This window comes from Anopheles arabiensis, chromosome 3, assembly GCF_016920715.1.
Source record: "Anopheles arabiensis isolate DONGOLA chromosome 3, AaraD3, whole genome shotgun sequence".
Lineage (NCBI taxonomy): Eukaryota > Metazoa > Arthropoda > Insecta > Diptera > Culicidae > Anopheles > Anopheles arabiensis.
This window is the reverse complement of record NC_053518.1, coordinates 25,865,139-25,877,372: the sequence shown is the minus strand read 5'-3', so window position 1 is coordinate 25,877,372 and position 12,234 is coordinate 25,865,139. Positions and strand designations below refer to the sequence as shown.

Here is a 12,234-nt window from a genome sequence, read left to right as displayed (position 1 = left end):
TTTAAAAGGAAAGCGGGGTAAAATGCCCCGGATGAGGAAGAAAATTACATAAATAATTATTAAAACACTTTTTTCATAAATTCGCAGAAAACCAAAAAATATGTTATTTCTAATAATTTTTTTATTGAATAGAAGCACTGACCTTAACCTTAATATTCAATTTATTTTTATTTTATTTCATATAGACTCACTCAATTGTGGTTTATTCTGTGGTTTTTGATTTACTATCCACGCTTTCACATCGTTAATATCATAACTTAGTCCTTACTTCTATGGTCTTAGTTTAAGTTTAGTGCTCTGTAATTTCGTGTTTTTGTTGTTCTTTACCCAATACAACTTTTGATTATTTTAGACGAGGACACTTTACCTCTCCGTACAGTCATTTCCGTAAAGTATCGCTAACGATGTTCACTTCAACACTGCAAATCACAAAGTCGAGACGTGAAAAAAGGAAGCAAAAACTTCCACCTCAAGTTCAACGGGTGTCTTTTTTTCCTTGAAAGAAATATAGTGCCACAGAGACACACACAACAGTGAAAAAATGACTTCAAAATGAAATTCCAAACCCAATCCGGACGCAGCTACGTGACGTTGGATAATCCGTCCGACGCTGGGTGTTGGGGAGTTTGCTAGAGAAACGAGAGCGAATCTACTGATATTCTTCCCTTCTTCCCTCCACTCCCGTCCCGCGTATCAGTACCCCAGGCGAAACAAGCGTGTCACAGGCGTGGATTTCCTTCCATTATGCAAATCATTATCATCACCGTCACCAACAGCATCATTATGTACAGCATTCCCATCATCGCCCGCCATCGAGACCGCTTCTCGCCTTCATATTCATATTCATATTCGAGCGGTGTGCGAAGTCCATTAGAAGAATGGCTTCTTTCCCTTTTTTTTTGTTTCGTTTCGTTCGTTCTGTTCACTTGCCTCGGTGTTTCCCGTGCATGCTGTTGCTATTTGTTTCCTCGTGGGTGATATGTACACCGGTTCTTCCCTGTGACCTTTCGGTTCCCCTTTCACCGCGATGATACGCGACGACGGTTCGAAGATGATTCCACATGTCACCGTTTATCAAATTGTTTCCGTACGCATGGAGATGGCCTACATAAAGTGAGGCCGTGGCGTGGATCGTACCGAAAGGGACACATCTTGCACGGGGGAGGTGATGCTGGCAGCGACGCCAGTGACGGTAATGTGCATTACACAACCGCCAACAGCTCCGCACCGAGCGAAGCGTACCGTGTGCGATATGAGTAATTTATTAATTTGTTATTTGAGCAAAGGACCGACGACGTGCCGGCGTTTGTTGGGTGACGGGCGACAAGCAAGAATGCTGAAGAATAAAAAAGGTGCCTCACATCGAGCCACTTTTTAGGCTTAGGCATCGCTCCCGGAAGATGAAATGTAGCTATAATTGGAAGTAATGGCAATTCATCTATCCACGCTGATGGAGCACCACACGATGCCGGCTCGAAACGGCAAGTAACATGCCAAGCAGCGACGAAATGGATAAGCATTCTTGCAAATCTTTCTCGATTCGTCACTCCATGTGTTGATGAGAGTGTTCCCGCAGCTTGTAGGGAATGTTTTACCATGTAACAGTCTCTGCTCGCATCACAGTGGGCATCAGGTGCTGCAGAAAGGACTTTCTAGCTAATGGAAAGACAACAATTAACCGGTGCCTCTTATCGTACCACCGTACAGAAGCAATGGCTTGTCTGTTCGAGGCCCACTCTAGCAAATTGAATTTATTTGCTAACATTTGCTTACTTTTATTGCAGCTCGCTACCGTACCGCTTCTGAGTTGACAGGTCCGCAGCTGTCATTGCGTGAAGTTGTGTACAAACATAAAATCAAACGACCCCATGTGCCCATTGCGCCCCAGAGAAGGAACTTACGGAGGATGGACCAACCGTTATCTGACTTCTGGCTGCTAAATCGCCCGTAATAGGGGGTGCCAATTACACTAGATCACTTACCCGGATCTCTTACAGCGCTGCAAGAGAGCAACGTCGCATTTCCCACATTGCCAGACGGTAGACTGAAGCCAGTCAAAAAAGGCATGTCCAAACCGATTAGTCCCGCGGTACTGCCACGGCACGGCGATGCAAACAATTTTAATAATCGCTTCCCCGTGAGCCGTCGCTTCCCTTGCTCGGCTGCATCGGAATGCCGGTCCGAGCGGATGGCGAACCGCTCGGGAGAAAGAACCGCTGCAAAGCCCCGGCTTAGCCAGTGCAGCTCCAACGAAAGGTCTCTGGTAGGTCAGTACTGCGCGCGAGCGTACCTTCTTCGGTGGATGAATTCTTCACACCGTTTTACGCGACCGCCCCGTTACCCGTTGCTGGCCAGTGTTATGAGAGCTGAGTGTCAAATCTTTCTTTCCCCGCTGCTCCTGCCCGTGAAAGCTCGCCCTCTTCCACCGGAACGGGGAACAGGCACGCTCAGGCCTGCTGCAGCGATCCAATTTCTTCCACCTCCGTTGCTTCGGCGTTGTGTTTCACTTTTGATCCATTTCCATTCGGCTGTCGTTTAACTGTAAACTCTCTTGGATTGGCTCTTTTTTTCTGTTGCTCGTTTGTTTTCACTGGTCAGCAGGTCGAGCAGGTTGTCAAGTGGCATCCCGGGGTCCATCGTACAAGCCCCTTTGTGGGGGGAAGAGAAGATACGGACAAATTGTGTGCGCGTGTAACTTAACGCTCCAGGAGGTATAGAACGCGTGTTCGCCAAAAACAAAAAAAAAAACATACACACACAGCACCACTATCCCATAAATCTAGGTTAACTGGACTTTCTTGCTCTGGCTCAAAGCGCACTGATTAGGTTGAGCCCGAAATGCTCGACACGCCAGAATTCGCTAATGAGCTAAGAACGGCGTGGAAACCAAGCAAGACACGCAGTTAGCAGCAGCAGCAGTAGCAGTTTGTTGTCAGTCTTAATAGCCCACAGAATAACCACAGTTACGCATCGTGATGCTACGCTCCGGTCCCAACAAACACACCTTCTGAATCAAACCCTTTCACTGTTGCTCTTGCAACACACCCCAAACGGCGAGAGGCAGCTCGGTAACTCTACCAGCGAGAGCAAGAACACATCTGCAACACAAGGGAAAGCAAACAACGCCAAAAAACTATTCGCATACGGTCCGCCAAGGGGCCACGTCTACACGCGGTCGCCATTCTCTCCGGGGAGGTTAGCAGCTCTCCAAAACAATATCCCTCCGGGGGGAACATCTTATAAAAGAAGGTCCAAATTGCAATCATCCCCTCAGTGTGTGAGATCTTCAACAAGAGGGGAAAGAGTCGGAGAACACTTTCCGTCAGCAAGTGGGAAGGCGGTTTTGGCGAGGAGAACTAATTCGCCTCCACCTTCAAAGATCTGGCTGGTGATCTCGCCTGAGGCGACAACGGTGCGCCGGTGGTGCTGCTGATTCGCTGAGTCAGCATCGAATCGCGATCAACTTGATCGATCGATCCGACCCCATAAGATTCCGGATTGCTGTGTGTGCTCGTCGTGATCTCTCCCTCGTACTTGTGTGATCTCTCTCTCTCTCTCTCTCCTTCTCTTGCTCTCAGTCACTTGATCTCACTCTCGTGTGTCTGGAAAGCTTAAAGACTGGTACGATCTGGTCGCGATCAATCATTTACACGCGAACCTGCCTACCGAACGGACTGTTGTGCGAGTGTATTGTGTGTTTTTGAGGGTGTGTTTGTGTGTGCTTGTGCCTATTTGAATCTGGTTAGTTCCTGCTGCATTGTCCCATTTTTTTCTCACCTTGCTTGCAGTTCACGTGTGGTGCAGTGATCAAGTTCAACGCAAAGAGTGAGTCCCAGAATCGCGGAAGAGTGAGCAACAGCTGGCAGTGTGTTTTGGTGCCTAAAATCATAATCCCCTACCACGCCAATACGATGAAGTGGATGATTCTGAGCTGTTTGGTGATCGCCGCGCTGATGATGCACGCCGGTGGTAAGTGTTGAGAATCAGATCAAGTGTTCTCGGGTAGCTGTCTGTAGGACGCGGTAGAACGCTACTCTTAGATAGCGTTGGTTTTGCATGCGCATGTCCTTCTATTCCATTTTCATCTGTAAATACATTACCGTGAGTGTACTCTAGTGTAAAGTGTGTTTGTAAATAGTGACATCTCATATCGTGTAATTCGTTCCGTGTACATATCTTCATCATCTGCAAAAGATTTCCGTTCTTCTATTACTTCACAAACATATATACAGTCTCTAGCCATCCTATCCGATCCTCTGTCTTTAATTCTGCATGTCTCTTAAAGCCTGTCAATTCTTTCTTCTTTCCCAACATTTTGCATGTGTACATACATTTTCACCTCAAGCTTTCCGTGTTCCACGAGCTGTGCAAAAGTTACGACTTCTTCTCCCTTTCGCACAGAGACGTCAAGGGATGTGCACCAGCTGTGGGCTCTATTAACTTAGAAGCGTTTACAAAATTCTGGGCAAATTTCTCTCTCATTCTTCTCTTCAACCCATCGTTCACACCTTCTTCATTCACCGTCATTGACTTTTATTTTTATGATGTTTATGGAAATAAGCTAACGGAACCCCTCTGTGTTTAGTATACGCCTGTGTGTGTGTTTTTTTTTTTTGGCGATCAAAAGAGGTGCATGAAACGAACACCAGAGGAGGGAAGATATCAATTCACCAAGTTCTATAATGATGTTAGCGAGCCAAAAAAAAAAAACGCAAACAAGGAAGTTAAAATTTATTGAACTATAACCGAACGCCCCGGGTATGGTACACCGGGGGCACCGGCATAAGACACGTTATGATGATAGATGAGATGCCAACCGGAAGGTTACGGTAATAACTCATACGCAATGGCCGTAAAACATGTGTTATGAGGGGTTTTTGGAGGGAGCTTGTGGTGGTTTATGTTTTATTTTTTGGCAGATCACTGCGAACAAAGAAGACTGAGCTTCTAATCTGAGTCTTTTGGCTTGATTTACTGGCAGCTTGTTTGGGTAATAGATATTGTATCTACACGTTCCTCACAAGTCCGTATTTCTTATTTTGTGTTTCTTATTGAGTGAGGAATTAGAATTGTGTCTTTTTGTATTGGTAGTTTCCCATTCAAATCAATGTAATTACGCTCTAAATACCACTTTGAAATGTAAAGTCTAAATTCTGCAACGTAACTGCATCATTACACGGTTTGATTCGCGCGGAGAGACTTGTTGTGAGTATTCTTCATTTTTTTGTGCTTGATGTTTACTTACCACCCAAAGCATCGTTTCGATCAAATAGCACCGGTTTTGGGGCTACCCGTATGCGTGTATATTTACTGCAGAAATGATGCCATTAACCAGGCCCGACCTGGTGAGGGTACTCGCGATCGACACCGGCAAGGTCATCTCACAGTAACGGAATGAATGGCAGAAGATCCGCCGATGATTCATGTCAATGTCCTACGCTATGGTGGCGGAGGAGAATAAAAACTACCAGCCACCAGTACCACATCGAATCTTTGATGAATCTTTAACCCTAACATAGTTCGTGACGTGACCCTTAACGGAGCTGGAACGCGGAGCTGGAACAACAAACCGACCACACGTACCACTTTAATAATGCTGAGGGCTAGGTCCACCTTATTTCCTGTCATACAAGCTAGTTAATACGCTCACTAATCAGTTGAGGCGTTGGATAGTTTGCTCTTTTTTTTATTTGTGCTTCGATATGGCAGTCCCTGTCGGTCCAGCCGGAGCTGCCTTGTGCCGTTTCAAGGACGTCCGTTTATAGCTCCAGGCACGATATCGATCACGGTAGATCTTTGCTCTACCATTGAGATCACCTTTAGTCGTGAGAAGCTCGATGAGAGCAATGTATTACCTTTGAAAATTATTGCTCATAATTTTTAAATAAAAAATATTGAACGGTCAATTAAAGCCTCTTATTTTCATAACTCGTAAAGAACGGCTTATCTTCCGCGGGTTATCGCGAAACACGTTACAGTTAGAAAGCAAACCATTGCCGATTTATTTGATGGCCAATTTGGCGCAGCCATTTATTAGCTAATTTTTGTTTCTTCGTTTTGCTGCTAGCTCCTCAAATTCCCATCCTGTCCTGAATGAATCGTTAAAGACCAAAAATATTGTTTTGTTTTGCGTGAACTTCTTTTCCCCTCTCTGAATGTTCAGCGCTTCAAAGCTGACTCTTTGTGTAGACGACATACAGAACGCTTCAACCCCTTTAACCCTCACATCCTCACATCGTGCGGGTTCAGCCATAATTAACCATCCCGGTCTGGCCAGAAGCGATGGAGGCTCATTTTCTTCCCAACACTGACCACCATCATCTGCGTCGTGCGGGTTGGCGTTCACCTTATTTTTCGCATCAATTCTCGCCGGAGAGCATCCTCCCTTCTCAAAAAAAAAGTTGCCACAGTTGCCATGGTCACGAAAGCTTCACGAAGCAGGGGGCCAAAATGATAATAAAAACAACGAACGCTGCCAAGATGTTTCGCTCTCTGCATCACGCGCATCCGTTTCGGAGCAGCAGTATCTGCTTTTTTTTTTTTGCTGCGCTGTTGGCCACCTTTTATTTTATTGTTGGCATCCTCTGCTTTAGCTCTTCCTTCCTTTTTGGTTCTGCCCAGCATCCAGCAAAGCGGTAAGAAGTTGGACGGAAAGGTGGAAACGGGGAACGGAAAGCTCAATAAAAAAAGAACGAAACGCAAAATAAACGCAAACCTAAACATTGGCCGTGCATTCGCGGGACCGCACTCGAGCCGCGGTAGAACACTTCTGCACGGAATAATTAGCAACCGGCCCCGATGGCCAGTGTGGCTTCTTGTTTTCCTTTCATTTCGTGTCTTCCTTTTGGGTTGGCTTTGCTAAAGGGTTGGGTGGACTGCATCAGCGAACGGGCGAGCAAGAGCTCTCTTTCGCAAAACTCTGCCGGGAAAGTTCTACGGCCGGTCAATGGCTTAGCCTTCTACAGGCGATGGTCGGAACGATGATAACTTCAATGCGAATTCTTACCAGAGACATTCGCTATCCGCTGTAAGAAGCGGCACAAATGCACTTGAGGAAGAAAAAAACTCCTTGAAAGGGTATTCTCTTTTAGAAACGAATTGTTTTATACCACAAATTGTGCAAAATCACCTCTAATACAATCAGCACTTAAGGTCGTCGATTTGATTATCATTTCGGCTTGGTCCCGCTGCACAGCGCTGCCTCAGCATGTTGCGTGGCAGTCTGGTTTTTGCGCTCTAATGAGGAGAAAATGGCAATAAATTTTGCACCCTAATTTGGCCCCGACTGGCACATCGCTAAGGGACGGACAATTACGCTATCCTTCGTAAGGCAATCAGCTGAAGCTTTGGTAGAAGCGCTTTGGTTTGGAAGCGCTCAGCTTTAGACTAGCGACAACCAGGCTAAACGAAACCGACTGCAGATGGGATCTGAGGGCAACCCATCGTACCAATGTGGGAACTAAAGCGAGCTGCCAACAATATGATGCTATTTATGCATCTAAATCGCTTATCGCATGATTGAAAAAAAATCATAGCTTTGGATATATTACAAGAATGATTTTTAGGATCATTTTTAATCCGAATGAGAAAAGAGTTTAACTGTTATTTTAAAGGTTATGCTGGTTATTTGCACGTATTAAGCATGCATAGTATCCCAATGCATTGACTTTTTGTTATACCAAAAATACATAATATTCTCGTTCAATCTATCAATGCACAACATTAAAGTAGTGTAAAATTGAAACAAATTGACTATACTTTTATTACTCCTGCATAACATAGAATCTGAGAAGAAATCAAATTTCATTTATCACACTTTAAATTTGTGCAACAAAACCAGCTACTCTTCAAAAATCAATACGAATATTTTGCGATTTTGTTTTTTTACTGCAATTTGCAAACAATATTGCAGTTTTGTATCACAACCAATATCATTTGTTTCATTTCTTATTCGTAGAATTTCATTTCCCAATGACACCCAATGGCAGGTGATAATGCTAACCGTTTAGATGTATTTTGCGTTTTTTTTATTTAATTTTTGCTCCGTGTACCAAGTCTAATGCAGCACGCTGTACATATGCAATGCCGCTGATTTGCCGGCTCCGATTGGCACCCATTCTTAACCACATCAAAATGTCGTTCGTCTCCTCTTCCCACCGAACGGTGCAGAATGTTTAAACTTCCTGCAAGTTTTTCCCCACAGATTTTAAAAAATTAAAAACCTCCCTCAGCCGCATCCGCCGTGCGTGTTTCGAAGCAGTTTCGGGCAGAAGGCGCACGATTGCCGGCATACAAATCTGTGACCACCTACCAGCGCCGCAGCTCGTTAATTCGATCAACCAGATGCACACACACACACACGGGCGCGCGTAAACCGGTTCCAGCTGACCGGTGCCGTTTGTATGGCCTCACCGTTGCATTCCACCGGTGCATTCGGCCGCTTTTATTTCCAACCCATTACCAGTTGGATGGGCAATTTTTATTGTTTCACCCCCCTCCCACTTCCCCTTTCTCATCAAATGGGTGCATCGAGCGGGTTGGCGGCAAGACACCTCACTACCCACCCGAACACAACGAATAACTTACACTTGTGATTCAGTTTGCTTCGCAAACGCAGCGACACTTCCTGCCCAGCACACACCGGCTCGGAAGTAATGTGAGCTTTATCGTGCTGGTGGGAATTTTCCCTCCCAGCCTGGTCAATGTCACCCGCCCACACGGCGTGGGGGGAGATCTAATGCAAATACGCTGCACTTTTGCGCAGCAGGAACGGCACCCGCACAAAACAGAAACTAGTTTTCCGCAGCTGCTGCTGCTGCGTATTATTTTTAGTTCGCTTTATCACACACGACCGCCTATATATCGGTGCTGGTTTGGGTAAAGGGAAACGAGATCAAACTTACAGCAACGGTGGCTAGAACGTTCTGAACCTGCTGGGAGCTTTGGTGGTGGGAGCTAAACGAGTTTCGTGGCAGCTCGTGGTTGACTCCACCCGCCGAAGGCCACCCTTACGAAAAGGGTGCACACACCCGTCCGGGAAGGGCGTAGGTTTTTGCTTTGCAAATGACAATAATTTCCATGCACTGCGTGTGTTGCGCCCTTTGGCTATTGATTGATTGCGAAGCGAGTTTCGCTACTTATCAACCGAAGTGGAGTGCTAATGCCTACTATCAGGTCCGGTTTTGAGTGAGGAAATGAACATATTCCCAAAGCAGTGCAACTCGTTTTTAATTAAATTATGCTAAAAGAGCTATTTGAACGTCAATAAACAGACAAGGCACTTAGTCATACTGAACGGCACGATCGCGCCCAGCACAAGTCGTAAAAATGCCTCACGGTTATTAAATTCTTCACCGCAAAGCACGAAACTCGTGACCGGTATGCTGCCGGAGCACCATCGCCTTTGAACCTTCTGGGCCAAACGAGGCAGCAAAACGGCAACCAACAAAGGCAACGAGCTCGCGCAAGCTAACGGTGCAACAAAACGATCGCTCGAAAGCATTTAGCGGCAATTGAGTGATCCGCAACAATGGTTATTAAATTGAGACTCTGCTAAATAGAATTGCAACAATTTAACCACCGTTACGCGCGCTCGGATCAGTGAAGAGCGTGGAAGAGCTGGAGACTTTGGAAAGAGCAAAGCGAGAGGAAAAAGTCCAACCTCTTTACGACCATGTCCAACTACTTGGGGAAGAATTCCGATTCCACCAGCGCCTGAGTTCGGACTTTGCGCACAATAAACCGTCGTCACCGTCATCGACGAAAGCTGTCGCGGTACTAGTTAAAAGTGTCCGAAAGAACCGGCACGGCCGCCATTAACGTTTATGAAATCATGCTCTTCATCATCATTATCCGTGGCCGTCATTATCGTCATTAGTGCAAATAAAGTGCCCGCGAGCCTCCGCGAACGATCGGGCGGTCGGTGACTTGGCTACAGCAGTTTCATTCCTGCGCTCAACATTCTTTGTAGGAAGATTCTGATTCTGAGCGAAAGAAAAAAGGCTAGAGTTCGGATCTCATCGCTGCTGGAATGGAATGGAATCTTGCGCGCCGTTTTTCGCATTCTGCTGCGTCAATCCATCATCTAGCGATCAATCAATCTTGGGGGTTTGGGTTTTCGGTGCGATGACTGGTCAGGTTTCTTGTGTGTGGAAAAAGTTGTCTTCACCTGTTCTTTGCAGCATTCTGTACAGCACATTACTCACCCAACACCATCCAACTTCCACTAACAAATCAGCACACACTCACTAGCACTCACTGCATGACTCACTAGCATTATACACTGTACAAAGTTACTCGCGAGGGCGTGATCTTCAAGCTTGAATATCGCGATCACAACACCAACAACATTATTACAACAAAACAAACCATGCCAAACACTTCTGCAGATGCTGCACCCCGCTATCAGGTGCTGGAACCGCGCGATGGTTACGTCCCGGTCTACATCCGGCTCGGTGATCAACCGCTGGCCGACATCAATCCGGAGCTGGCAGCCGCGTTCCGTGAGCCCGTCGCACGGATCAGTCGTGCTGAGCTAGCGCAGGTATTGTATCTTCGAGCAAATATCAATAAACCATAAGAAAACGGTGCACTTCTTTTACTATATCCTTCAATTAAATAGGCACTGCAGGCAGATCAAGGAGTCGCCCACTCCTCCAGCCTGGTTGACTCACACTCGGCCTCGGATGAGCACAAAAAGGTCTTGCTGGCAGGTTCAGCGGTAAAGCCTCATGCGGCACCAGCACCCAAACCTACCGTTTGAGAAACGGAAAATGCCATTTACAAAGGCAGATGGAGGCAGCAGACGAAATCCACCCATATTCCAGCTTTTAGTGAAACTAACCCGGCACAGTTACCTCTGTGTGCGAACGATGCACAAACGTCCAATGTTATTTATTTCGTTATAAACGCATGACCACACTCTCTTTTTTAACCCTTCCCCTCAAATGCCGTGTCGGCATCGGAACGATCGTTCGAGCATATACCAATAAAGCAAAAATGGATGGTTGAATGGAGGAGCTAACTGACCAAAATAAAAAAATATATAAACAAATCTACAAAAGCGTTTTTTGTACTGTTGTGTTGTTGAAGAAATTGTTTGTTTTAGTTTGAGAGCTTTTTAATTAATCCAGTTAATTCCCTTTTCCGAACGCAGACGCTCGGCCAGATAAGTACAAGGATTACCCGAAAAAGGGTGGCTACGTGCCGGTCTATGTGCGCTATCCCAACCAAAAGCTCGGTGCGATCAGTCCGGAGTTGGCGGCTGCCTTTCAGGAAAGCTCGGGACGTAGCTCCAGGGGAAAGCTTATTCAGGTATGGACTGTAATAGGCAAGGATACTGATTTTGTTTAAAGTATATTAAAGTTTAAAGGATTTATTCAGTTTAAAAACAAGATCCAGACAATGATAGACTATTGCCAGATACAGAGACAGGGACTGGTACCAAAGACAGAATAAATACCGCAACTTAAATTTAAATGAAAATTTGAAACAGCATTGTATTGCGGATAATGACAGTGACTGTGAACATGATTGGAATCCAAAAGAATGCAAAGGTTTAGTCCAGGTTTAGATTCAAACCCGTCACAGGTCCATTCTTATCGTAACATCACCAAAATAACTGAATATTACCTGAACGCCGGGCAAATAGACAAATGGAAAAATAAATAGAATGTACATTTGGATTTGACATGAAGAATTTACCTCGGAGAACTAGAACAGTGACTATAATAGAGACTCAAATATCAAGAAATAAATGATTTACACCTACTTTATCCTTCAATTTCAACTCAGGAACTGAACCGTCCGGTACGCTTCTCCTCCGAGTCGAGCAGTGACGAGGAACTGCACAATGACATCACCGCCAAGCCCAAGGCAGTCAAGGTGGACTCGATCAGCAGCGAAAGTAACTCAAACTCGAACGAATCCATCTCGAACGAAAAGGAAGCAAAGGAGGCGATCAAGGAGCTGCTGAAGCAGATGAACAAGATCAGCAAAGCGGCTGCTGCAGCGAAGACTAAGAAAGCTTAGATGGAGGAGAAAAACAAACGCAACAAGCTGCCATTAGAATAGAAATGAAATTTTATATCCCAACGACATACTTTAGACTCAACGAAGATACTCAAACTGTAAAAACAACACTGCCGCAATGGGTTAAGAGGGCAACGAAAAAGCAATTATTTGCTATTCCATTTATTTACAGAAGAATAAAACGATCCTACTTTACTTCTACTG

The 12,234-nt window shown here is 45.4% G+C and overlaps 1 protein-coding gene across 1 annotated transcript; it reads left to right on the top strand.

The window, feature by feature from the left end:
- Positions 1-3,570: 3,570 nt before the first annotated feature.
- Positions 3,571-12,225, top strand: LOC120900680. The gene is made up of 4 exons (XM_040308003.1): positions 3,571-3,706; positions 3,789-3,969; positions 11,156-11,313; positions 11,794-12,225. Exons 2-4 carry the CDS (start codon positions 3,912-3,914, stop codon positions 12,028-12,030), a joined length of 453 nt encoding a protein of 150 aa, XP_040163937.1. The 5' UTR covers positions 3,571-3,706; positions 3,789-3,911; the 3' UTR covers positions 12,031-12,225.
- The last annotated feature ends 9 nt before the right edge of the window (positions 12,226-12,234 follow it).